Source organism: Convolutriloba macropyga, chromosome 4, assembly GCF_964194025.1.
Source record: "Convolutriloba macropyga chromosome 4, txConMacr16.3, whole genome shotgun sequence".
NCBI classification, from domain to species: Eukaryota; Metazoa; Xenacoelomorpha; order Acoela; family Convolutidae; genus Convolutriloba; species Convolutriloba macropyga.
In genome coordinates, this window is record NC_134471.1 from 3,147,644 (window position 1) to 3,173,947 (window position 26,304).

The 26,304-nt window shown below is 40.3% G+C and overlaps 1 protein-coding gene across 1 annotated transcript in view; it reads left to right on the forward strand.

The window, feature by feature from the left end:
• The first annotated feature begins 906 nt into the window (after nucleotides 1-906).
• LOC142338209 (rab-like protein 3) overlaps nucleotides 907-26,304 on the forward strand; it is a 40,018-nt gene continuing 14,620 nt past the window's right edge. The window contains exons 1-3 of the mRNA XM_075387855.1: nucleotides 907-1,139; nucleotides 1,752-1,888; nucleotides 2,233-2,394. Coding sequence (XP_075243970.1) covers nucleotides 954-1,139; nucleotides 1,752-1,888; nucleotides 2,233-2,394 — 485 coding nt within the window. The 5' untranslated portion in view covers nucleotides 907-953. The remainder of the gene's footprint in view (nucleotides 1,140-1,751; nucleotides 1,889-2,232; nucleotides 2,395-26,304) is intronic.

Sequence of the window (26,304 nt, forward strand, 5' to 3'; positions counted from 1 at the left end):
TTAGTGGGATTTAGGTTTTGGTATTCCTCAAAGAAAATACGTATAATGCATTTAGAACGGAAATTATAAGCAAAAGTTTTCGTAAAATCCGCACAAAAATTCTCTATCTGATATATTTTTTTTCGTTCCAGTTACATTCACTTGTTAACATCCGGAGACAAGATGGCTTTGGTCAAATGGCTCACAAAACATCTACTTTTGAAAGTCAACCTAAATAATTAGTCTCGAATTTTTTCGGTAAACATCAAGGAATTTTTAATGTAAAGATCATCGGAAAGACTAATTAATAAAAAAAACTACTAGCATAAGTTCGGAAATGCGATTAAAATGTACTAAAAAGTACAATTAGAAATATAACAAGCATCACAGGCCGTACACAAAAATTCTCTTGAACTCAATAATCAAAAAATACTTCAAATAGGTTGCAGAAATCATTTCTTATTTGTTTAGTCTTTAATATGCATTTTTCGAAAAGCCAAACTACTGAAATTTTTGACGGAAAAAGTAGGAAAAAAAGACTATTTTCACGGTCAAAAACGACACTGCCGACATTGTCGTTTTTGACCGTGAAACGTTTCTTCCTATTCTTTTGTCCAAAAAACGTTGCAAGCCATGAGTGCTTCTGGCTTTGCAAAAAAACGTCCGTATCCAGGTGTTCTAAAACAAGATACCGAATAGAAGAAAAAGCGACCAAAATGTGGGTTTGTGGCGTTTTTGCCTAGATATCGTCGTTTTACCGACCGTCTCTCACATTTTAATACAAAAGTTTTTAAGAGTGGGCGAAACATAGCAAACGCAATGCCAAATTTTCGAAGATCCAAGTCTTTACATTATCACCTTATCAATTCGCATTCCGTGCGCTCAAGTTGAAAAATCGATAATCGTCGAGTCCTGAATTTCAGAAAGTTATATGGATTTAGATTTACTCTTTTGAAGTTCAATAGGGTTTTGCTATGCTGAGGTCTAGTGCTCACATTGGCTCCTCGTCCTCAGGGACTGCAGCTTCTCTCAGCAGTTACGACTGTCTTCGAATTCTAGTGTTGGGAGACAGCGGAGTGGGCAAAAGTAGTCTGGTCCACATTCTGTGTCATGGATCTGTGCTGACTAACCCTACATGGACAATTGGGGCTTCAGTTGAAGTACGGACTTCAGATATATTTTCGCCAGTGTTAGCTATTGAAACGAATGCATAATGCATGCAGAATCGAAAGCCTTAGTGCCAACATAGAATTATTGATATCCTTTATTAGTCCCCGCATAAAGATCTTCACTGAAATGAAGGCTTTTGGTTTAACATGTCTTTAAAATATATTATCGCAGACAATTTTCCCTGAAAGAATTAATTTCTCCAAGTACTCAATATAAACAAACTTTAACAAACATCAATCTATAAAGAGACTCGGAGGGGACAGACAACGGGACAAATTGTCCTCAACACTCTGCCCTTCATAAAGGAAATACTTTAAGGAAATAGATTAAGAAGTAAATTTTTCCAAATTTCCAGTTCCATTACGAAAATGTGTGCGAGAAAATTGAATCATGGTACTGTTTCCTTCCTGAGTGGCGTAACGGGAATTAACTTTTTGTAAAGAAATTGTCAAATTATTTTATGTAATTTATGCGTTCATTATATATGCCACGGCGAGGCTCTGTCTGGGAGAAATGTTTTGAACAGCTAATACAATTTTTTTTCTGCAATCCTCTGAATGTGCCAATGTGATATTGTGAAGTGACGTAGTGTAATTTGTTAGGTGAAGCTGCACTTTTACAAAGAGGGCAGTGATCTACATCAAGAGAGCAGTGAACAACAGAAGCCAGTGATCATAGAGTTCTTCGACATAGGGGGATCTCTACAACACAAAACCAGCAGGCACATTTTCTACCAAAAGTCAGTTACTTAATCGAACGACAGTCTACATCTTTGTTATTTATTCTTGACTCCATTACAGTAAATCTAGTACGTCCGCTGATGTTGCGCCTTTTCGGACTAATTTGTAACTTTTGAGATTCTGCACTGACTTGAGTAGCTTTTTTGGAACGATTATCGTAAAAATTATGGTATTATGCATTAGTTTTTTGGTTCTTTTTATAGAATTTAACAGCCAAACCTTAAATTGACTGCACATTCGCATTGCTTTACAACAGGAGTATAATGAATAAAATATCGCCATCTTATTTTTATGAGTTATTGTTCTTTTTTGTCAATGTCTGTATTCTTCGTTTCTTTCGCAGCTTCCACGGAGTGATGTTCGTGCATGATTTGACCAACAAGAAGTCTCTTCGCAATCTGCTCAAGTGGAATGAAGAGTTAGTCTACAGAGACCAGGAGAACCCAGGTGGTCCGATATCCTACGAGAGCATAATGAGAGGCTACACAGACTACAGGACTGACAGGTTAACTTATCAAGTCCTGGGCGATATCCGTTACAATTAATATTGGCTAATTGAGTTAAATCTCCGAAAAACTTGGTATTTCTCCAAGAAGAATGATGGGGCTATTGTCGTATTGCAGATCAATAAATTCACCTCCCTCCCCAGTGGTTTGAGAGCAACTCAACCGACGTTATTTGGTTATGTTTATGTACGCTGCCTTATTCAGATCTCGAAGTACTTTTTTGGCAGAAACGTCTGAGCTTGACGTTTTGGTTAGTAAACCACGACTCACCTTGTTGCGTTTTATTTGTGGTTTCATAGATTGCTCTAGTTTTTTTTACTGATCAGCCCAAATTTTTCGGAAGTCCTGTCGGAGTTTTAAAATTTAGCACGAGTTTTGTTTAAATTTTTATTGTTGGTTTATTATAAGTCTTTCTTACTTTTTCGTCTTTTTTGTCTTCTTTGATTTTGTTCATATTTTCTTTGGCAACATTTTTTTTCAGTCAAGTTTATGACTGTCCAAAAATGAAAAATAATCTTTTCCGTTTATTGGTTTTTATTGAAAATGGTTTTGCAAAAGAAATATTTACATCCGTAGAAATGTAAACGATTTTTGCGAATTTTTGCTTGGCTAATAGCATAGTTTATTGTCCAAATTCATAAGGCCAGCAATTTTAGTGGCATCTAATGTTAATGGAAAACTTAAGGCAGCCTTAAGTTTTTCGACAGCCCGTGCAGCCTCTGATTTCTAATTTGATACGAAGAAGCTGAAACCCCGATAATAGGTTTTCAAGAGCATTAACAGCAATCGCAGGGTTTTCCAGAGATGGTCAAAGCAGTTTCCAGTTATGATCAAAGCAATCTGTGCACAAAAGCATTTTTGTTATCTGCGGTTGTGTGGAAAAATTGGATGCATTGCAATTTTATGCCTCTGCCCAGATTCAACATGAACTCGTTTGTTAAAAAATTATTGTATATTAGGGCTATTAAAGTGGGAGTGGGGGTTTGGAGCGTGAGTCGGTGTCCTTCATTAATTGCTCGCAAACGAAGTTTATAGCAATTATATTAGTCCTGTGGTCGGTTCTTATGCGAATTTTCGCTTGACGATTTTTCGTCTGCCCCATTTGACTTTTTTTCGTCCTCGAAAACGGGATAAACAGGTAGCGAGCAGGGGTATTAAGTGCTCTTAGAGCCTTTCAACTCACTAGTCTTCAAGTATGGGATGCACAAACTGTTTTGGAGACTTATACTTACGGCGTGAAGGGCGGTTCTTAGAAGTTGACCCCACCCCCACCTCACATCAGCCCTCTCACTTCACCCCTACCCCTCCCACCGTTGCCTCCCGTGCACCTCACATCACGCCCCTCCAATTAAGCGAAAGCTAGCCTCCCTAAACCGCGGCTAGCTACTGACGACGCCAACCGGTCGTTTGAGAGCAATTCGTCTGACGTTAGTCGGTTATGTTTTTATAATTTTATATCTTCTTCGTAGCTTCGATGAATTTTGCACTTATAGACCAGCAGATCTCTGAGATGTGCTCAGCAACATAATGACCTCCGGGTTTTACTTCTTTATCATGTTTTCAGGACAAAAATTAAAATGGTCAGACCACAAAACGGTATGGCTAAAAATTACATGTAATTAAGCGAAAAATCACAAGTCCGCAGGACTAATATAATTGCTACAAAATTTGTTTGAGAGTCAATCAAAGATAGCTGGGAAGAATTGTTCGTGTGTTTTCCCCTTCAAAGATAGCTGGGAAGAATTGTGTGTGTGTTTTCCTATGTGTGGACGCTTCACTGTTGACAAAACTGACTCTTGTTTTCCTATTTCATATGAGGACTTTTAAAGGGTATTGCGTCAAACAGTTTTTTCTAAAAATTTCATTGTAAGTATTTAAAGTGGAATATAGCCGCGATAGATTCTGCTGGCCTCTATTTTGGTTGAAAGGTTAGCAAATTGTGATCAGTAGAGATTCTCATTCGAAAAATTGAAAGATAGCAGAGCTTTTTGCTGTTGTTGCAAGGTACAAAATTGGATACAAAAAAGAAGTTACAGGCTTCAGTACACTTTAACTATTCTGAAGGTTAAGTTAATACCTGAAACATTTTCTCAGAATTTCGAGGACTGCCAGGGTAGAAGAACACCGAAAAAAGTTGTTTTCTTTGAAGAAACTTCAAAATTAATAGCATCGAAATTCTTAGAAGAACAGGAAGATCAATTGAATCTAGTAGCTATAACTTGGATAAAAACTTGAACCGAAAAGATGGATTTATTACACATTTAGTGCCAACAGATCGGAAGAACCAAAAAACGCTAATTTGACACGCAATGCTATAGTAGAAGGGCATCAGTCAAAGATTTACCGAAAATTTACAATCAATCGGTAGGTGAAAGCTAAAGATTTCACCAGCAACGTAAATATAGGAATTAATTTGTAATTGATTTTAGATAAAGACCGCATTGACATGTGTTGTCGTTTGTAGTAGGTTGTTTATGAAATTTAATAACTACAGTAATTCATTAGCTTACTCAACCAATTCGTCTTAGAAATGTCAGCATTGGTTCTGTCACGCAATGGTTCGTCACAATTTTTTATTCTTAAGTGTTGATCAATTATGTGTAAAAAGTAGTTTCCAACCAAAGATTTTTCGTCAATAATTAGGACCCTGAGTTGTGAATATTGTTGGCGCAACCGGGACTGGGTCGCGAAAACCATTGCCAGAGCACGCTCAGAATTAGTGGGTTTGGCTAAAAGGATATGCAGGGTAGCGCCTCCTACATTTCTTTCTGCTGCAGCTGTAAACGCACCAAGGCAAACACATGGCTTCAGAGGATCTATTTTGGTTGATTTGATTAATCTTAACAGGCATTGATGAACACTTAACAACAAGGGTTTTTCCAAAACCAACAGAACAAATAATTCAATAGCTTTTAGGACTTTTAATTTTCTGAACCTTTGATCCATCGCTCAGTCGAATAACGTGACCACTATCATCTTCGTTATTAGATTTTCTGTCACTTGCTTCCAAGGAATTTCAACTTTGAGGGAGCCGTTTACTTTTTTCTCCGTAGAGCATTCTATATTGTGACTTGAAGACAGTTAGACACACATTCTTTAAAGCTTCAGGCCTTAAAACGTACAGCATTTGTTGATTTGTTTCATAAATGTTTTATTTCCATCATCCATCCTCTCAATTGATTCCATCGACTTCAACCGAAAACTACGACTCTCCTTTCAGTTTGATGAAAACTACATTACGTGAAGTGTACACAAAACTGCCTAAGAAGCAGGCAAATGCATTCTTGAAATCCGACCTCATTGCCCTGGACAAATGCGTTTCCAAGTTTCCGCATGATGCGAAACGAACAACTTGGATCTGCGGCGCTTGACTGTTTCATTTCTTCACTCAAGTGACTCATACCTTTTTTGTGTTGTCATGTAGGCCGTTATATACATTATGACAGCATAAATGCCAAATATATACTTTTTCAATATTTGCCCTCCACATCAAAAGAATGGAGGTACAGTACGCGTTCAACATAACTTCTTTTGGATTACGAGCATAGAAGATTGTTGGTTTATCGAGTGCACTCTTCAATACTAGGAGATATTGTTCATTAGTTAAACCGCAAAGTTTCAGGAAATCGTTGAAATTGTACTTACAGGCAGCACCTTGCGGAAGTGCTTTGACAACTTGTATAATATGTAGATGCAACTCACGAAGTTTTCTAGTCTGTTTCCTTTGGGAGCGGTCTTAATATAACAGTTTGAGATATCGGAGGTTTTAAAGGGTATTGCGTCAAACAGTTTTTTCTAAAAATTTCATTGTAAGTATTTAAAGTGGAATATAGCCGCGATAGATTCTGCTGGCCTCTATTTTGGTTGAAAGGTTAGCAAATTGTGATCAGTAGAGATTCTCATTCGAAAAATTGAAAGATAGCAGAGCTTTTTGCTGTTGTTGCAAGGTACAAAATTGGATACAAAAAAGAAGTTACAGGCTTCAGTACACTTTAACTATTCTGAAGGTTAAGTTAATACCTGAAACATTTTCTCAGAATTTCGAGGACTGCCAGGGTAGAAGAACAACGAAAAAAGTTGTTTTCTTTGAAGAAACTTCAAAATTAATAGCATCGAAATTCTTAGAAGAACAGGAAGATCAATTGAATCTAGTAGCTATAACTTGGATAAAAACTTGACCCGAAAAGATGGATTTATTACACATTTAGTGCCAACAGATCGGAAGAACCAAATAACGCTAATTTGACACGCAATGCTATAGTAGAAGGGCATCAGTCAAAGATTTACCGAAAATTTACAATCAATCGGTAGGTGAAAGCTAAAGATTTCACCAGCAACGTAAATATAGGAATTAATTTGTAATTGGTTTTAGATAAAGACCGCATTGACATGTGTTGTCGTTTGTAATAGGTTGTTTATGAAATTTAATAACTACAGTAATTCATTAGCTTACTCAACCAATTCGTCTTAGAAATGTCAGCATTGGTTCTGTCACGCAATGGTTCGTCACAATTTTTTATTCTTAAGTGTTGATCAATTATGTGTAAAAAGTAGTTTCCAACCAAAGATATTTCGTCAATAATTAGGACCCTGAGTTGTGAATATTGTTGGCGCAACCGGGACTGGGTCGCGAAAACCATTGCCAGAGCACGCTCAGAATTAGTGGGTTTGGCTAAAAGGATATGCAGGGTAGCGCCTCCTACATTTCTTTCTGCTGCAGCTGTAAACGCGCCCAGGCAAACACATGGCTTCAGAGGATCTTTTTTGGTTGATTTGAATAATCTTAACAGGCATTGATGAACACTTAACAACAAGGGTTTTACCTGTGCCAGCACCACCAGACAGAATCGGGTAAATTCTTTTGACCGGTAATTTGTTTAGACGCTTCCGTTCATAGCTCTTGATTTCAAGCAAAAAAGATTTTTGCTCAACATTCAAAATTGAGGCAAGCTCAAGGAATTTTTCTTCATCCATGACATTGGGAAGCTTTTCGTAGTGCGAAATTATTTTTCGACCTTGGTCAAGATCTTAGCAGGCGTCTAAATTGTCTAAACATCTGAAATTTGTTGCAGCGACGTTTAACAATTCCAAAGCGTTACTCGGATTGTCAAGAAACTGCCTTGTCCTTTCAATATCTTGTTGGAAGGATTCAAAGTTTTTCCGATTTCTCTCAACTACAGCGTTTACCTGATTATATCTCTATTGCCGCAATTTTGCAGTACATCACAGACCCCATCAGAACGATATCGGTAATAAAGAAGCAACTGCTCACAAAAAAGACCCTACCGATCTTTCAAAATTCCAAAACCAACAGAACAAATAATTCAATAGCTTTTAGGACTTTTAATTTTCTGAACCTTTGATCAATCGCTCAGTCGAATAACGTGACCACTATCATCTTCGTTATTAGATTTTCTGTCACTTGCTTCCAAGGAATTTCAACTTTGAGGGAGCCGTTTACTTTTTTCTCCGTAGAGCATTCTATATTGTGACTTGAAGACAGTTAGACACACATTCTTTAAAGCTTCAGGCCTTAAAACGTACAGCATTTGTTGATTTGTTTCATAAATGTTTTATTTCCATCATCCATCCTCTCAATTGATTCCGTCGACTTCAACCGAAAACTACGACTCTCCTTTCATTTTGATGAAAACTACATTACGTGAAGTGTACACAAAACTTTGCCTAAGAAGCAGGCAAATGCATTCTTGAAATCCGACCTCATTACCCTGGACAAATGCGTTTCCAAGTTTCCGCATGATGCGAAACGAACAACTTGGATCTGCGGCGCTTGACTGTTTCATTTCTTCACTCGAAATTCTTAGAAGAACAGGAAGATCAATTGAATCTAGTAGCTATAACTTGGATAAAAACTTGACCCGAAAAGATGGATTTATTACACATTTAGTGCCAACAGATCGGAAGAACCAAATAACGCTAATTTGACACGCAATGCTATAGTAGAAGGGCATCAGTCAAAGATTTACCGAAAATTTACAATCAATCGGTAGGTGAAAGCTAAAGATTTCACCAGCAACGTAAATATAGGAATTAATTTGTAATTGGTTTTAGATAAAGACCGCATTGACATGTGTTGTCGTTTGTAATAGGTTGTTTATGAAATTTAATAACTACAGTAATTCATTAGCTTACTCAACCAATTCGTCTTAGAAATGTCAGCATTGGTTCTGTCACGCAATGGTTCGTCACAATTTTTTATTCTTAAGTGTTGATCAATTATGTGTAAAAAGTAGTTTCCAACCAAAGATATTTCGTCAATAATTAGGACCCTGAGTTGTGAATATTGTTGGCGCAACCGGGACTGGGTCGCGAAAACCATTGCCAGAGCACGCTCAGAATTAGTGGGTTTGGCTAAAAGGATATGCAGGGTAGCGCCTCCTACATTTCTTTCTGCTGCAGCTGTAAACGCGCCCAGGCAAACACATGGCTTCAGAGGATCTTTTTTGGTTGATTTGAATAATCTTAACAGGCATTGATGAACACTTAACAACAAGGGTTTTACCTGTGCCAGCACCACCAGACAGAATCGGGTAAATTCTTTTGACCGGTAATTTGTTTAGACGCTTCCGTTCATAGCTCTTGATTTCAAGCAAAAAAGATTTTTGCTCAACATTCAAAATTGAGGCAAGCTCAAGGAATTTTTCTTCATCCATGACATTGGGAAGCTTTTCGTAGTGCGAAATTATTTTTCGACCTTGGTCAAGATCTTAGCAGGCGTCTAAATTGTCTAAACATCTGAAATTTGTTGCAGCGACGTTTAACAATTCCAAAGCGTTACTCGGATTGTCAAGAAACTGCCTTGTCCTTTCAATATCTTGTTGGAAGGATTCAAAGTTTTTCCGATTTCTCTCAACTACAGCGTTTACCTGATTATATCTCTATTGCCGCAATTTTGCAGTACATCACAGACCCCATCAGAACGATATCGGTAATAAAGAAGCAACTGCTCACAAAAATGACCCTACCGATCTTTCAAAATTCCAAAACCAACAGAACAAATAATTCAATAGCTTTTAGGACTTTTAATTTTCTGAACCTTTGATCAATCGCTCAGTCGAATAACGTGACCACTATCATCTTCGTTATTAGATTTTCTGTCACTTGCTTCCAAGGAATTTCAACTTTGAGGGAGCCGTTTACTTTTTTCTCCGTAGAGCATTCTATATTGTGACTTGAAGACAGTTAGACACACATTCTTTAAAGCTTCAGGCCTTAAAACGTACAGCATTTGTTGATTTGTTTCATAAATGTTTTATTTCCATCATCCATCCTCTCAATTGATTCCGTCGACTTCAACCGAAAACTACGACTCTCCTTTCATTTTGATGAAAACTACATTACGTGAAGTGTACACAAAACTTTGCCTAAGAAGCAGGCAAATGCATTCTTGAAATCCGACCTCATTACCCTGGACAAATGCGTTTCCAAGTTTCCGCATGATGCGAAATGAACAACTTGGATCTGCGGCGCTTGACTGTTTCATTTCTTCACTCAAGTGACTCATACCTTTTTTGGGTTGTCATGTAGGCCGTTATATACATTATGACAGCATAAATGCCAAATATATACTTTTTCAATATTTGCCCTCCACATCAAAAGAATTGAGGTACAGTACGCGTTCAACATAACTTCATTTGGATGACGAGCATAGAAGATTGTTGGTTTATCGAGTGTACTCCGCAAAACTAGGAGATATTGTTCATTAGTTAAACCGCAAAGTTTCAGGAAATCGTTGAAATTGCACTTACAGGCAGCACCTCGCGGAAGTGCTTTGACAAATTGTATAATATGTAGATGCAACTCACGAAGTTTTCTAGTCTGTTTCCTTTGGGAGCGGTCTTAATATAACAGTTCGAGATATCGGAGGTTTGAGGAAGCCATAACGACAAGCATTCGATTTCCCGCTGCAGTTCTTTCTGTGAGAGGGCAGTTGAAACTTTTGAGGCATTCTCTCCTCCTGCTGAGACAATTTTACACCACTGATAGCAGGCATGGTCAAAGAAGTCGAAATACATTTATCAATGTACTCAACAACTGCTTCATCATTGTTGTAGCGTATATCAGGCGCGTCTTTCACAAAGAGCCGTATGTGAAGATGTAGTGAGCCCCTCTACTGAGCCTCTACACAGCCGAAGTAATCAGTTACAAGGCCGATTGGGCTGTTTTCTGTTTGAAGAACTTCTGTAAGAAACCATCCTACTTCCTGGTCAAAAAACAATTGATATTAACGGGATCACTCCTAATATGCTTAAGTTTTTCTTCATAAGATAGGTTGAGTAATTTTTCGTCTGAGAATTAAATATCAGGATACAATAGACGATATAGAATCCGACGTAGGTCTGGCCAATGAGCTTCGGGCATCAACAAATTTTGAAAAATTGTCGCCTTTCCAAGCTGTCGCGACCAGGCCATACAATTCTTTTTCATATTAGCGAAATACGGTTGAGAGAGGCTCAACACAACAAAGTAAAAGTAGTGTGAAATAAAGTGAAATATAGTGAAGTTTCTAGGGCATTCGTCCTCCTAGAATTGCTGCGCCAGGGCCTGCGCCAGTATTGGCTTCTTACGGTTTGGAGCCCTCTTTGCCGTGCCATCTGATCGTTGGAGGCTTCAATAGTTTGGTAGTTGCGGTAAAGAGCTACGAATGCCAAGTTGGGATAAGAAGTAATTGGGAGACCCGCCGAAAACACATCCATATAGTTGGCGTGGTTGTCAGGGTATGCTGCTGTGAGCATAGCTGCCTCACGGGCAATGGATGATAACAAGCCTGCTCTACTTAATGGGGTGACTAATCGAGCTTCCGATAGGGCCTTAACCACATTGGATTGCCCTTCATTTAACAAACGAGTACGTAGCCAAGAGATGAGAGGGCGTTCAGGGTTTTCCGGTGTGACATGTCTCTCAGAAAACAGGACCATTATGGAGTCCAATCTGCTCGCATAGACTCGATCAAACGTACTATCCTAGCTGTTCTGTCTGGAATGGGTTTTGATTTGATTTGAGGCGATTGCCTCATATTTTTGCTCTGGAAACTGGTTAGTCGCATCAGCATTACTTGCTTCAACATTTTCCGGATTGAACAGAGGAGCAAAGAAACATCTGGTGCTGTATTCAAACTGCCGAACATTTTCCAATGTGCGTCAGTTAATTGTTTTTCTTGCAGTCTCTTAGTTATTTCACACCAATCGTGTTCATTCTGTCTCATTATTTGGTCAACACGTGTAGTTTGAACCCGGACCACAGAGTATCATTAACTGGCAGTTCTTTGATTCTTGACGACTGAGAGAAGATGTATGAATACTTAACGGGGGAGTGTGTAATTGAAAAATATGGCCAAAACATTTGTCACGCCATCAAATGGTTCGTCACAATTTTTTATTCTTCTCAACACTACTGAGCCTCTACACAGCCGAAGTAATCAGTTGCAAGGCCGATTGGGCTGTTTTCTGTTTGAAGAACTTCTGTAAGAAACCATCCTACTTCCTGGTCAAAAAACAATTGATATTAACGGGATCACTCCTAATATGCTTAAGTTTTTCTTCATAAGATAGGTTGAGTAATTTTTCGTCTGAGAATTAAAAATCAGGATACAATAGACGATATAGAATCCGACGTAGGTCTGGCCAATGAGCTTCGGGCATCAACAAAGTTTGAAAAATTGTCGCTTTTCCAAGCTGTCGCGACCAGGCCATACAATTCTTTTTGATATTAGCGAAATACGGTTGAGAGAGGCTCAACACAACAAAGTAAAAGTAGTGTGAAGTAAAGTGAAATATAGTGAAGTTTCTAGGGCATTCGTTCTCCTAGAATTGCTGCGCCAGGGCCTGCCGCATTCGCTTGGGGACCTGGGTTAGCCATCCTGGTTTTGGTGTCTCTAACTGCCATTAAGACCTGTCTAATATTGCCGTGTAACTGTCGGTATTGTTCGCTAGAACGGGCTGCACCGGGAAGGGCAAAATATGCAATTCTTCTGTCATCCCAGCTATTGCAGACTCAAGAGCAATGTTCGCGTACGCCGCCGTGATATATCACTCATATCGACTCCGTCCCTTTCCTATAGTGGCTTCTTATGGTTTGGAGCTTTCTTTGCCGTGCCATCTGATCGTTGGGGGCTTCAATAGTTTGGTAGTTGCGGTAAAGAGCTACGAATGCCAAGTTGGGATAAGAAATAATTGGGAGACCCGCCGAAAACATACCCATATAGTTGGCGTGGTTGTCAGGGTATGCTGCTGTGAGCATAGCTGCCTCACGGGCAATGGATGATAACAAGCCTGCTCTAATTAATGGGGTGACTAATCGAGCTTCCGATAGGGCCTTAACCACATTGGATTGCCCTGCATTTAACAAACGAGTACGTAGCCAAGAGATGAGAGGGCGTTCAGTGTTTTCCGGTGTGACATGTCTCTCAGAAAACAGGACCATTATGGAGTCCAATCTGCTCGCATAGACTCGATCAAACGTACTATCCTAGCTGTTCTGTCTGGAATGGGTTTTGATTTGATTTGAGGCGATTGCCTCATATTTTTGCTCTGGAAACTGGTTAGTCGCATCAGCATTACTTGCTTCAACGTTTTCCGGATTGAACAGAGGAGCAAAGAACCCTCTGGTGCTGTATTCAAACTGCCTAACATTTTCCAATGTGCGTCAGTTAATTGTTCTTCTTGCAGTCTGTTAGTTATTTCACACCAATCTTGTTCATTCTGTCTCATTATTTGGTCAACGCGTGTAGTTTGAACCCGGACCACAGAGTATCATTAACTGGCAGTTCTTTGATGCTTGACGACTGAGAGAAGATGTATGAATACTTAACGGGGGAGTGTGTAATTGAAAAATATGGCCAAAACATTTTTGTCATGCCATCAAATGGTTCGTCACAATTTTTTATTCTTCTCAACACTACCGAGCCTCTACACAGCCGAAGTAATCAGTTACAAGGCCGATTGGGCTGTTTTCTGTTTGAAGAACTTCTGTAAGAAACCATCCTACTTCCTGGTCAAAAAACAATTGATATTAACGGGATCACTCCTAAAGTTTTTCTTCATAAGATAGGTTGAGTAATTTTTCGTCTGAGAATTAAATATCAGGATACAATAGACGATATAGAATCCGACGTAGGTCTGGCCAATGAGCTTCGGGCATCAACAAAGTTTGAAAAATTGTCGCCTTTCCAAGCTGTCGCAACCAGGCCATACAATTCTTTTTCATATTAGCGAAATACGGTTGAGAGAGGCTCAACACAACAAAGTAAAAGTAGTGTGAAGTAAAGTGAAATATAGTGAAGTTTCTAGGGCATTCGTCCTCCTAGAATTGCTGCGCCAGGGCCTGCCGCATTCGCTTGGGGACCTGGGTTAGCCATCTTTTTTTTGTGTCTCTAACTGCCATTAAGACCCGTCTAATATTGCCGTGTAACTGTCGGTATTGTTCGCTAGAACGGGCTGCACCGGTAAGGGCAAAATATGCAATTCTTCTGTCATCTCAGCTATTGCAGACTCAAGAGCAATGTTCGCGTACGCCGCCGTGATATATCACTCATATCGATTCTGTCCCTTTCCTATAGTATTGGATTCTTACGGTTTGGAGCCCTCTTTGCCGTGCCATCTGATCGTTGGAGGCTTCAATAGTTTGGTAGTTGCGGTAAAGAGCTACGAATGCCAAGTTGGGATAAGAAGTAATTGGGAGACCCGCCGAAAACACACCCATATAGTTGGCGTGGTTGTCAGGGTATACTGCTGTGAGCACAGCTGCCTCACGGGCAATGGATGATAACAAGCCTGCTCTACTTAATGGGGTGACTAATCTAGCTTCCGATAGGGCCTTAACCACATTGGATTGCCCTGCATTTAACAAACGAGTACGTAGCCAAGAGATGAGAGGGCGTTCAGTGTTTTCCGGTGTGACATGTCTCTCAGAAAACAGGACCATTATGGAGTCCAATCTGCTCGCATAGACTCGATCAAACGTACTATCCTAGCTGTTCTGTCTGGAATGGGTTTTGATTTGATTTGAGGCGATTGCCTCATATTTTTGCTCTGGAAACTGGTTAGTCGCATCAGCATTACTTGCTTCAACGTTTTCCGGATTGAACAGAGGAGCAAAGAACCCTCTGGTGCTGTATTCAAACTGCCTAACATTTTCCAATGTGCGTCAGTTAATTGTTCTTCTTGCAGTCTGTTAGTTATTTCACACCAATCTTGTTCATTCTGTCTCATTATTTGGTCAACGCGTGTAGTTTGAACCCGGACCACAGAGTATCATTAACTGGCAGTTCTTTGATGCTTGACGACTGAGAGAAGATGTATGAATACTTAACGGGGGAGTGTGTAATTGAAAAATATGGCCAAAACATTTTTGTCACGCCATCAAATGGTTCGTCACAATTTTTTATTCTTCTCAACACTACCGAGCCTCTACACAGCCGAAGTAATCAGTTACAAGGCCGATTGGGCTGTTTTCTGTTTGAAGAACTTCTGTAAGAAACCATCCTACTTCCTGGTCAAAAAACAATTGATATTAACGGGATCACTCCTAAAGTTTTTCTTCATAAGATAGGTTGAGTAATTTTTCGTCTGAGAATTAAATATCAGGATACAATAGACGATATAGAATCCGACGTAGGTCTGGCCAATGAGCTTCGGGCATCAACAAAGTTTGAAAAATTGTCGCCTTTCCAAGCTGTCGCAACAAGGCCATACAATTCTTTTTCATATTAGCGAAATACGGTTGAGAGAGGCTCAACACAACAAAGTAAAAGTAGTGTGAAGTAAAGTGAAATATAGTGAAGTTTCTAGGGCATTCGTCCTCCTAGAATTGCTGCGCCAGGGCCTGCCGCATTCGCTTGGGGACCTGGGTTAGCCATCCTTGTTTTGGTGTCTCTAACTGCCATTAAGACCCGTCTAATATTGCCGTGTAACTGTCGGTATTGTTCGCTAGAACGGGCTGCACCGGTAAGGGCAAAATATGCAATTCTTCTGTCATCTCAGCTATTGCAGACTCAAGAGCAATGTTCGCGTACGCCGCCGTGATATATCACTCATATCGATTCTGTCCCTTTCCTATAGTATTGGATTCTTACGGTTTGGAGCCCTCTTTGCCGTGCCATCTGATCGTTGGAGGCTTCAATAGTTTGGTAGTTGCGGTAAAGAGCTACGAATGCCAAGTTGGGATAAGAAGTAATTGGGAGACCCGCCGAAAACACACCCATATAGTTGGCGTGGTTGTCAGGGTATACTACTGTGAGCACAGCTGCCTCACGGGCAATGGATGATAACAAGCCTGCTCTACTTAATGGGGTGACTAATCTAGCTTCCGATAGGGCCTTAACCACATTGGATTGCCCTGCATTTAACAAACGAGTACGTAGCCAAGAGATGAGAGGGCGTTCAGTGTTTTCCGGTGCGACATGTCTCTCAGAAAACAGGACCATTATGGAGTCCAATCTGCTCGCATAGACTCGATCAAACGTACTATCCTAGCTGTTCTGTCTGGAATGGGTTTTGATTTGATTTGAGGCGATTGCCTCATATTTTTGCTCTGGAAACTGGTTAGTCGCATCAGCATTACTTGCTTCAACATTTTCCGGATTGAACAGAGGAGCAAAGAACCCTCTGGTGCTGTATTCAAACTGCCTAACAGTTTCCAATGTGCGTCAGTTAATTGTTCTTCTTACAGTCTGTTAGTTATTTCAAACCAATCTTGTTCATTCTGTCTCATTATTTGGTCAACGCGTGTAGTTTGAACCCGGACCACAGAGTATCGTTAACTGGCAGTTCTTTCATGCTTGACGACTGAGAGAAGATGTATGAATACTTAACGGGGGAGTGTGTAATTGAAAAATATGGCCAAAACATATTTGTCACGCCATCAAATGGTTCGTCACAATTTTTTATTCTTCTCAAGTGTTGATCGATTATGTGTAAAAAATAGTTTCCAACCAAAGATTTTTCGTCAATAATTAGGACCCTGAGTTGTGAATATTGTTTGCGCAACCGGGACTGGGTCTCGAAACCTATTGCCAGAGCACGCTCAGACTTTGGCTAAAAGGATATGCAGGGTAACGCCTCCTACATTTCTTTCTGCTGCAGCTGTAAGCGCACCAAGGCAAACACATGGCTTCAGAGGATCTATTTTGGTTGATTTGAATAATCTTCACAGGCATTGATGAACACTTAACAACAAGGGTTTTACCTGTGCCAGCACCGCCACACAGAATTGGGTAAATTCTTTTGACTGGTAATTTGTTTAGACGCTTCCGTTCATAGCTCATGATTTCAAGCGAAAAAGATTTTTGCTCAACATTCAAAAGTGAGGCAAGCTCAAGGAATTTTTCTTCATCCATGAGATTGGGAAGTTTTTTGTAGTGCGAAATTATTTTTCGACCTTGGTCAAGATCTTAGCAGGCGTCTAAATTGTCTAAACATCTGAAATTTGTTGCAGCGACGTTTAACAATTCCAAAGCGTTACTCGGATTGTCAAGAAACTGCCTTGTCCTTTCAATATCTTGTTGGAAGGATTCAAAGTTTTTCCGATTTCTCTCAACTACAGCGTTTTCCTGATTATATCTCTCTTCGAATGTGCCGCAATTTTGCAGTACATCACAGACCCCATCAGAACGATCTCGGTAATAAAGAAGCAACTGCTCGCAAAAATAACCCTACCGATCCTTTGAAAATTCCAAAACCAACAGGACAAATAATTCAATAGCTTTCAGGACTTTTAATTTTCTGAACCTTTGATCCATCGCTCAGTCGAATAACGTGACCACTACCATCTTTGTTATTAGATTCTCTGTCACTTGCTTCCAAGGAATTTCAACTTTGAGGGAGCCGTTTACTTTTTTTCTCTGTGGAGCATTCTATATTGTGACTTGAAGACAGCTAGACACACATTCTTTAAAGCTTCAGGCCTTAAAACGTACAGCATTTGTTGATTTGTTTCATAAATGTTTTATTTCCATCATCCATCCTCTGAATTGTTTTCATTGACTTCAACCGAAAACTACGACTCTCCTTTCAACTGGTTTTGATGAAAACTAAATTACGTGAAGTGTACACAAAATTTTGCCTAAGAAGCAGGCAAATGCATTCTTGAAATCCGACCTCATTACCCTGGACAAATGCGTTTCCAAGTTTCTGCAAGATGCGAAACGAACAACTTGGATCTGCGGCGCTTGACTGTTTCATTTCTTCACTCAACTGACTCATACATTTTTTGGGTTGTCATGTAGGCCGTTATGTACATTATGACAGCATAAATGCCAAATATATACTGTTTCAATATTTGCCCTCCACATCAAAAGAATTGAGGTACAGTACGCGTTCAACATAACTTCATTTGGATTACGAGCATAGAAGATTGTTGGTTTATCGAGTGCACTCTTCAATACTAGGAGATATTGTTCATTATTTAAACCGCAAAGTTTCAGGAAATCGTTGAAATTGTAATTACAGGCAGCACCTCGCGGAAGTGCTTTGACAACTTGTATAATATGTTGATGCAACTCACGAAGTTTTCTAGTCTGTTTCCTTTGGGAGCGGTCTTAATATAACAATTTGAGATATCGGAGGTTTGGGGAAGCCATAACGACAAGCATTCCACTTCCCGCTGCAGTTCTTTCTGTGAGAGTGCAGTTGAAACTTTTGAGGCATTCTCTCCTCCTGCTGAGACAATTTTACACCACTGATAGCAGGCATGGTCAAAGAAGTTGAAATACATTTATCAATGTACTCAACAACTGCTTCATCATTGTTGTAGCGTATACCAGGCGCATCTTTCACAAAGAGCAGTATGTGAAGATGTAGTGAGCCCCTCTACTGAGCCTCTACACAGCCGAAGTAATCAGTTACAAGGCCGATTGGGCTGTTCTATGTTTGAAGAACTTTTGTGAGAAACCATCCTACTTACTGGTCAAAAAACAATTGATATTAACGGGATCACTTCTAATATGCTTTTTTTCATAAGATAGGTTGAGTAATTTTTCGTCTGAGAATTAAATATTGGGATACAATAGATGATATAGAGTCCGACGTGGGTCTGGTCAATGTGCTTCGGGCATTAACAAAGTTTGAAAAATCGTCGCCTTTCCAAGCTGTCGCGACCAGGCCATACAATTCTTTTTCATATTAGCGAAATACGGTTGAGAGAGGCTCAACACAACAAAGTAAAAGTAGTGTGAAGTAAAGTGAAGTATAGTGAAGTTTCTAGGGCATTAGTCCTCCTAGAATTGCTACGCTAGGGCCTGCCGCATTCGCTTGGGGACCTGGGTTAGCCATCCTGGTTATGGTGTCTCTAACTGCCATTCAGACCTGTCTAATACTGCCGTGTAACTGTTGGTATTGTTCGCTAGAACGGGCTGCACCGGGAAGGGCAAAATCTACAATTCTCCCTGCCATCTCTGCTATTGCAGATTCAAGAGCAATGTTCGCGCACGCCGCCGTGACCATCAACACCTCACCCATATCGACTCTGTACCTTATCCTATGGTATTGGCTTCTTACGGTTTGGAGCCCTCTTTGCCGTGCCATCGGATCGTTGGAGGCTTCAAAAGTTTGGTAGTTGCGGTAAAGAGCTACGAATGCCAAGTTGGGGAATGAAGTAATTGGGAGAACCGCCGAAAACACTTCCATATAGTTGGCGTGGTTGTCAGGGTATACTGCTGTGAGCATAGCTGCCTCACGGGCAATGGATGATAACAAGCCTGCTCTGCTTAATGGGGTGACTAATCGAGCTTCCTATAGGGCCTTAACCACATTGGATTGCCCTGCATTTAACAAACGAGTACGTAGCCAAGAGATGAGAGGGCGTCCAGTGTTTTCCGGTGTGACACGTCTCTCAGAAAACAGGACCATTATGGTGTCCCATCTGCTCGCATAGGCTCGATCAAACGTACTATCCTAGCTGTTCTGTCTGTAATAGGTTTTGATTTGATTTGAGGCGATTGCCTCATATTTTCGCTCTGGAAACTGGTTAGTCGCATCAGCATTACATGCTTCAACATTTTCCGGATTGAACAGAGGAGCAAAGAACCCTCTGGTGCTGTATTCAAACTGCCTAACAGTTTCCAATGTGCGTCAGTTAATTGTTCTTCTTGCAGTCTGTTAGTTACTTCACACCAATCTTGTTCATTCTGTCTCATTATTTGGTCAATGCGTGTAGTTTGAACCCGGAACACAGAGTATCATTAACTGGCAGTTCTTTGATGCTTGACGACTGAGAGAAGATGTATGAATACTTAGCGGGAGAGGGTGTAATTGAAAAATATCGCCAAAACATATTTCTGTCACGCCATCAAATGGTTCGTCACAATTTTTTATTCTTCTCAAGTGTTGATCAATTATGTGTAAAAAATAGTTTCCAATCAAAGATATTTCGTCAATAATTAGGACCCTGAGTTGTGAATATTGATTGCGCAACCGGGACTGGGTCTCGAAAACCATTGCCAGAGCACGCTCAGAATTAGTGGGTTTGGCTAAAAAGATATGCAGGGTAGCGCCTCCTACATTTCTTTCTGCTGCAGCTGTAAACGCACCAAGGCAAACGCATGGCTTCAGAGGATCTATTTTGGTTGATTTGAATAATCTTAACAGGCATTGATGAACACTTAACAACAAGGGTTTTACCTGTGCCAGCACCAGCAGACAGAATCGGGTAAATTCTTTTGACCGGTAGTTTGTTTAGAGGCTTCCGTTCATAGCTCATGATTTCAAGCAAAAAAGATTTTTGCTCAACATTCAAAAGTGAGGCAAGCTCAAGGAATTTTTCCTCATCCATGACATTGGGAATCTTGTTGTAGTGCGAAATTCCGTTCTTGGTCAAGATCTTAGCAGGCGTCTATATCGTCTAAACATCTGAAAATTGTTGCAGCGACGTTTTCCAATTCCAATGCGTTACTCGGATTGTGAAGAAACTGCTGTGTCCTTTCAATATCTTATTGGAAGGGTTCAAAGTTTTTTCTGATTTCTCTCAACTACACGTTTTACTTGATTATATCTCACTTCTAATGTGCCGCAATTTCGCAGTACATCAGTCCTCATCAGAACGATATCGGTAATAAAGAAGCAACTGCTCACAAAAATAACCCTACCGATCTTTCAAAATTCCAAAACCAACAGAACAAATAATTCAATAGCTTTTAGGACTTTTAATTTTCTGAACCTTTGATCCATCGCTCAGTCAATAACGTGACCACTATCATCTTCGTTATTAGATTTTCTGTCACTTGCTTCCAAGGAATTTCAACTTTGAGGGAGCCGTTTACTTTTTTCTCCGTAGAGCATTCTATATTGTGACTTGAAGACAGTTATAGACACACATTCTTTAACGCTTCAGGACTTAAAACGTACAGCATTTGTTGATTTGTTTCATAAATGTTTTATTTCCGTCATCCATCCTCTCAATTGATTCCATCGATTTCAACCGAAAACTACGACTCTCCTTTCAGTTTGATGAAAACTACATTACGTGAAGTGTACACAAAACTTTGCCTAAGAAGCAGGCAAATGCATTCTTGATTTCCGACCTCATTACCCTGTATAAATGCTTTTCCAAGTTTCTGCAAGTTGCGAAACGAACAACTTGATGGATCTGCGGCGCTTGACTGTTTCATTTCTTCACTCAACTGACTCATATTTTTTGGGTTGTCATGTAGGCCGTTATGTACATTATGACAGCATAAATGCCAAATATATACTGTTTCAATATTTCCCCTCCACATCAAAAGAATTGAGGTACAGTACGCGTTCAACATAACTTCATTTGGATTACGAGCATAGAAGATTGTTGGTTTATCGAGTGCACTCTTCAATACTAGGAGATATTGTTCATTAGTTAAACCGCAAAGTTTCAGGAAATCGTTGAAATTGTACTTACAGGCAGCACCTTGCGGAAGTGCTTTGACAACTTGTATAATATGTTGATGCAACTCACGAAGTTTTCTAGTCTGTTTTCTTTGGGAGCGGTCTTAAAAGGCAGTTTGAGATATCGGAGGTTTGGGGAAGCCATAACGACAAGCATTTGATTTCCCGGTGCAATTCTGTCTGTGAGAGTGCAGTTGAAATTTGAGGCATTCTCTCCTCCTGCTGAGACAATTTTACACCACTGATAGCAGGCGTGGTCAAAGAAGTCGAAATACATTTATCAATGTACTCAACAACTGCTTCATCATTGTAGCGTATATCAGGCGCATCTTTCACAAAGAGCCGTATGTGAAGATGTAGTGAGCCCCACTACTGAGCCTCTATACAGCCGAAGTAATCAGTTACAAGGCCGATTGGGCTGTTCTCTGTTTGAAGAACTTTCGTAAGAAACCATCCTACTTCCTGGACAAAAAACGAACAATATTAACGGGATCACTTCTAATATGCTAGAGTAATTCTTCGTCTGAGAATTAAATATCAGGATACAATAGACGATATAGAATCCGACGTATGTCTGGCCAATGAGCTTCGGGCATTAACAAATTTTGAAAAATCGTCGCCTTTCCGAGCTGTCGCGCCCAGGCCATACAATTTTTTTTCAAGTTAGCGAAATACGGTGGAGAGAGGCTCAACACATAACAAAGTAAAAGTAGTGTGAAGTAAAGTGAAGTATAGTGAAGTTTCTAGGGCATTCGTCCTCCTAGAATTGCTGCGCCAGGGCCTGCCGCATTCGCTTGGGGACCTGGGTTAGCCATCCTGGCTTTTGGTGTCTCTAACTGTCACTAAGACCTGTCTAATATTGCCGTGTAACTGTCGGTATCGTTCGCTAGAACGGGCTGCACCGGGAAGGGCAAAATATGCAATTCTTCTGTCATCTCAGCTATTGCAGACTCAAGAGCAGTGTTCGCGTACGCCGCCATGACCATCAACACCTCACCCATATCGACTCTGTCCCTTATCCTATAGTATTGGCTTCTTACGGTTTGGAGCCCTCTTTGCCGTGCCATCTGATCGTTGGAGGCTTCAATAGTTTGGTAGTTGCGGTAAAGAGCTACGAATGCCAAGTTGGGGAATGAAGTAATTGGGAGACCCACCGAAAACACACCCATATAGTTGGCGTGGTTGTCAGGGTACACTGCTGTGAGCATATTTGCCTCACGGGCAATGGATGGTAACAAGCCTGCTCTAATTAATGGGGTGACTAATCGAGCTTCCGATTGGGCCGTAACCACATTGGATTGCCCTGCATTTATCAAATAAGTACGTAGCCAAGAGATGAGAGGGCGTTCAGTGTTTTCCGGTGGGACATGTCTATCAGGAACAGGACCATTATGGGGTCCCAGCCGTACCAATCTGCTCGCATAGATTCGATCAAACGTACTATCGTAGCTGTTCTGTCTGGAATGGGATTTGATTTGATTTGAGGCGTTGATTCTTAAGAAAATCATAGCCTTTAGGTTTGAATAAATTCAAAAACCCCGCCATTTTTTAATTGCCCGGCGCATTGAGGTTTGCCTTGAACAATCTTCTTGGCAGCATTTGCTTTTGAAAATGCAACTTTTTGACTGCGAAACAAATGTTTTCCACATGTCTAGCGAACATTCGATTTCTGTGGCGCATTTCAATAACACAGTTATCTCTTTACGTTAAAGGAACGAGATGATCAGAAACCCTGGGTTGACCGCCAAACAACGATGGATAGGAATTTTCTTCGCAATGTTCATCCTGGTAGAGAGTTAGCGGATCGAATTCTTCACAGGTAGCGTACGAAAAGGCCTTGTTGATTTCAGGTTTATGATTTTCTTTCAGAACTAAGGGTATCATGGTGAGCCAATTCATTATCGTCCGGATTAGCGTCAACTGAGATTGGATCTTCTAAATATTATGCAATAATGCTAGTCATTTCAGGTTCTTCATCCTGACACCCGTTCTGGGCCAAAACTTGAGGAGGGCACCAATTTTACTTGAAGGAAACGTCGTATATTTTCATTAGCTCTGTCACTACTAACTTTCTGGCGGCATTCAACACTTTGCTTGCCTTTCCTTACATGCTTACGTTTAACAATTCCAAAGCGTTACTCAGATTGTCAAGAAACTGCCTTGTCCTTTCAAAATCTTGTTGGAAGGATTCAAAGTTTTTCCGATTTCTCTCAACTACAGCGTTTTCCTGATTATATCTCTCTTCGAATGTGCCGCAATTTTGCAGTACATCACAAACCCCATCAGAACGATCTCGGTAATAAAGAAGCAACTGCTCGCAAAAATAACCCTACCGATCCTTTAAAAATTCCAAAACCAACAGGACAAATAATTCAATAGCTTTCAGGACTTTTAATTTTCTGAACCTTTGATCCATCGCTCAGTCGAATAACGTGACCACTATCATCTTTGTTATTAGATTCTCTGTCACTTGCTTCCAAGGAATTTCAACTTTGAGGGAGCCGTTTACTTTTTTTCTCTGTAGAGCATTCTATATTGTGACTTGAAGACAGCTAGACACACATTCTTTAAAGCTTCAGGCCTTAAAACGTACAGCATTTGTTGATTTGTTTCATAAATGTTTTATTTCCATCATCCATCCTCTGAATTGTTTTCATTAAAACACTACGACTCTCCTTTCAGCTGGTTTTGATGAAAACTAAATTACGTGAAGTGTACACAAAATTTTGCCTAAGAAGCAGGCAAATGCATTCTTGAAATCCGACCTCATTACCCTGGACAAATGCGTTTCCAAGTTTCTGCAAGATGCGAAACGAACAACTTGGATCTGCGGCGCTTGACTGTTTCATTTCTTCACTCAACTGACTCATACATTTTTTGGGTTGTCATGTAGGCCGTTATGTACATTATGACAGCATAAATGCCAAATATATACTGTTTCAATATTTGCCCTCCACATCAAAAGAATTGAGGTACAGTACGCGTTCAACATAACTTCATTTGGATTACGAGCATAGAAGATTGTTGGTTTATCGAGTGCACTCTTCAATACTAGGAGATATTGTTCATTATTGAAGAACTTTTGTGAGAAACCATCCTACTTACTGGTCAAAAAACAATTGATATTAACGGGATCACTTCTAATATGCTTAAGTTTTTCTTCATAAGATAGGTTGAGTAATTTTTCGTCTGAGAATTAAATATCGTGATACAATAGATGATATAGAATCCGACGTAGGTCTGGCCAATGTGCTTCGGGCATTAACAAAGTTTGAAAAATCGTCGCCTTTCCAAGCTGTCGCGACCAGGCCATACGATTCTTCATATTAGCGAAATACGGTCGAGAGAGGCTCAACACAACAAAGTAAAAGTAGTGTGAAGTAAAGTGAAGTATAGTGAAGTTTCTAGGGCATTAGTCCTCCTAGAATTGCTACGCTAGGGCCTGCCGCATTCGCTTGGGGACCTGGGTTAGCCATCCTGGTTATGGTGTCTCTAACTGCCATTCAGACCTGTCTAATACTGCCGTGTAACTGTTGGTATTGTTCGCTAGAACGGGCTGCACCGGGAAGGGCAAAATCTACAATTCTCCCTGCCATCTCTGCTATTGCAGATTCAAAAGCAATGTTCGCGCACGCCGCCGTGACCATCAACACCTCACCCATATCGACTCTGTACCTTATCCTATGGTATTGGCTTCTTACGGTTTGGAGCCCTCTTTCCCGTGCCATCTGATCGTTGGAGGCTTCAATAGTTTGGTAGTTGCGGTAAAGAGCTACGAATGCCAAGTTGGGGAATGAAGTAATTGGGAGACCCACCGAAAACACACCCATATAGTTGGCGTGGTTGTCAGGGTACACTGCTGTGAGCATATTTGCCTCACGGGCAATGGATGGTAACAAGCCTGCTCTAATTAATGGGGTGACTAATCGAGCTTCCGATTGGGCCCTAACCACATTGGATTGCCCTGCATTTAACAAACGAGTACGTAGCCAAGAGATGAGAGGGCGTTCAGTGTTTTCCGGTGTGACACGTCTCTCAGAAAACAGGACCATTATGGTGTCCAATCTGCTCGCATAGACTCGATCAAACGTACTATCCTAGCTGTTCTGTCTGTAATAGGTTTTGATTTGATTTGAGGCGATTGCCTCCTATTTTCGCTCTGGAAACTAGTTAGTCGCATCAGTATTACATGCTTCAACATTTTCTGGATTGAACAGAGGAGCAAAGAACCCTCTGGTGCTGTATTCAAACTGCCTAACAGTTTCCAATGTGCGTCAGTTAATTGTTCTTCTTGCATTCTGTTAGTTACTTCACACCAATCTTGTTCATTCTGTCTCATTATTTGGTCAACGCGTGTAGTTTGAACCCGGAACACAGAGTATCATTAACTGGCAGTTCTTTGATGCTTGACGACTGAGAGAAGATGTATGAATACTTAACGGGGGAGGGTGTAATTGAAAAATATCGCCAAAACATATTTCTGTCACGCCATCAAATGGTTCGTCACAATTTTTTATTCTTCTCAAGTGTTGATCAATTATGTGTAAAAAATAGTTTCCAACCAAAGATATTTCGTCAATAATTAGGACCCTGAGTTGTGAATATTGATTGCGCAACCGGGACTGGGTCTCGAAAACCATTGCCAGAGCACGCTCAGAATTAGTGGGTTTGGCTAAAAGGATATGCAGGGTAGCGCCTCCTACATTTCTTTCTGCTGCAGCTGTAAACGCACCAAGGCAAACACATGGCTTCAGAGGATCTATTTTGGTTGATTTGAATAATCTTAACAGGCATTGATGAACACTTAACAACAAAGGTTTTACCTGTGCCAGCACCACCAGACAGAATTGGGTAAATTCTTTTGACCGGTAATTTGTTGAGAGGCTTCCGTTCATAGCTCATGTTTTCAAGCAAAAAAGATTTTTGCTCAACATTCAAAAGTGAGGCAAGCTCAATGAATTTTTCTTCATCCATGACATTGGGAATCTTTTTGTAGTGCGAAATTCCGTTCTTGGTCAAGATCTTAGCAGGCGTCTA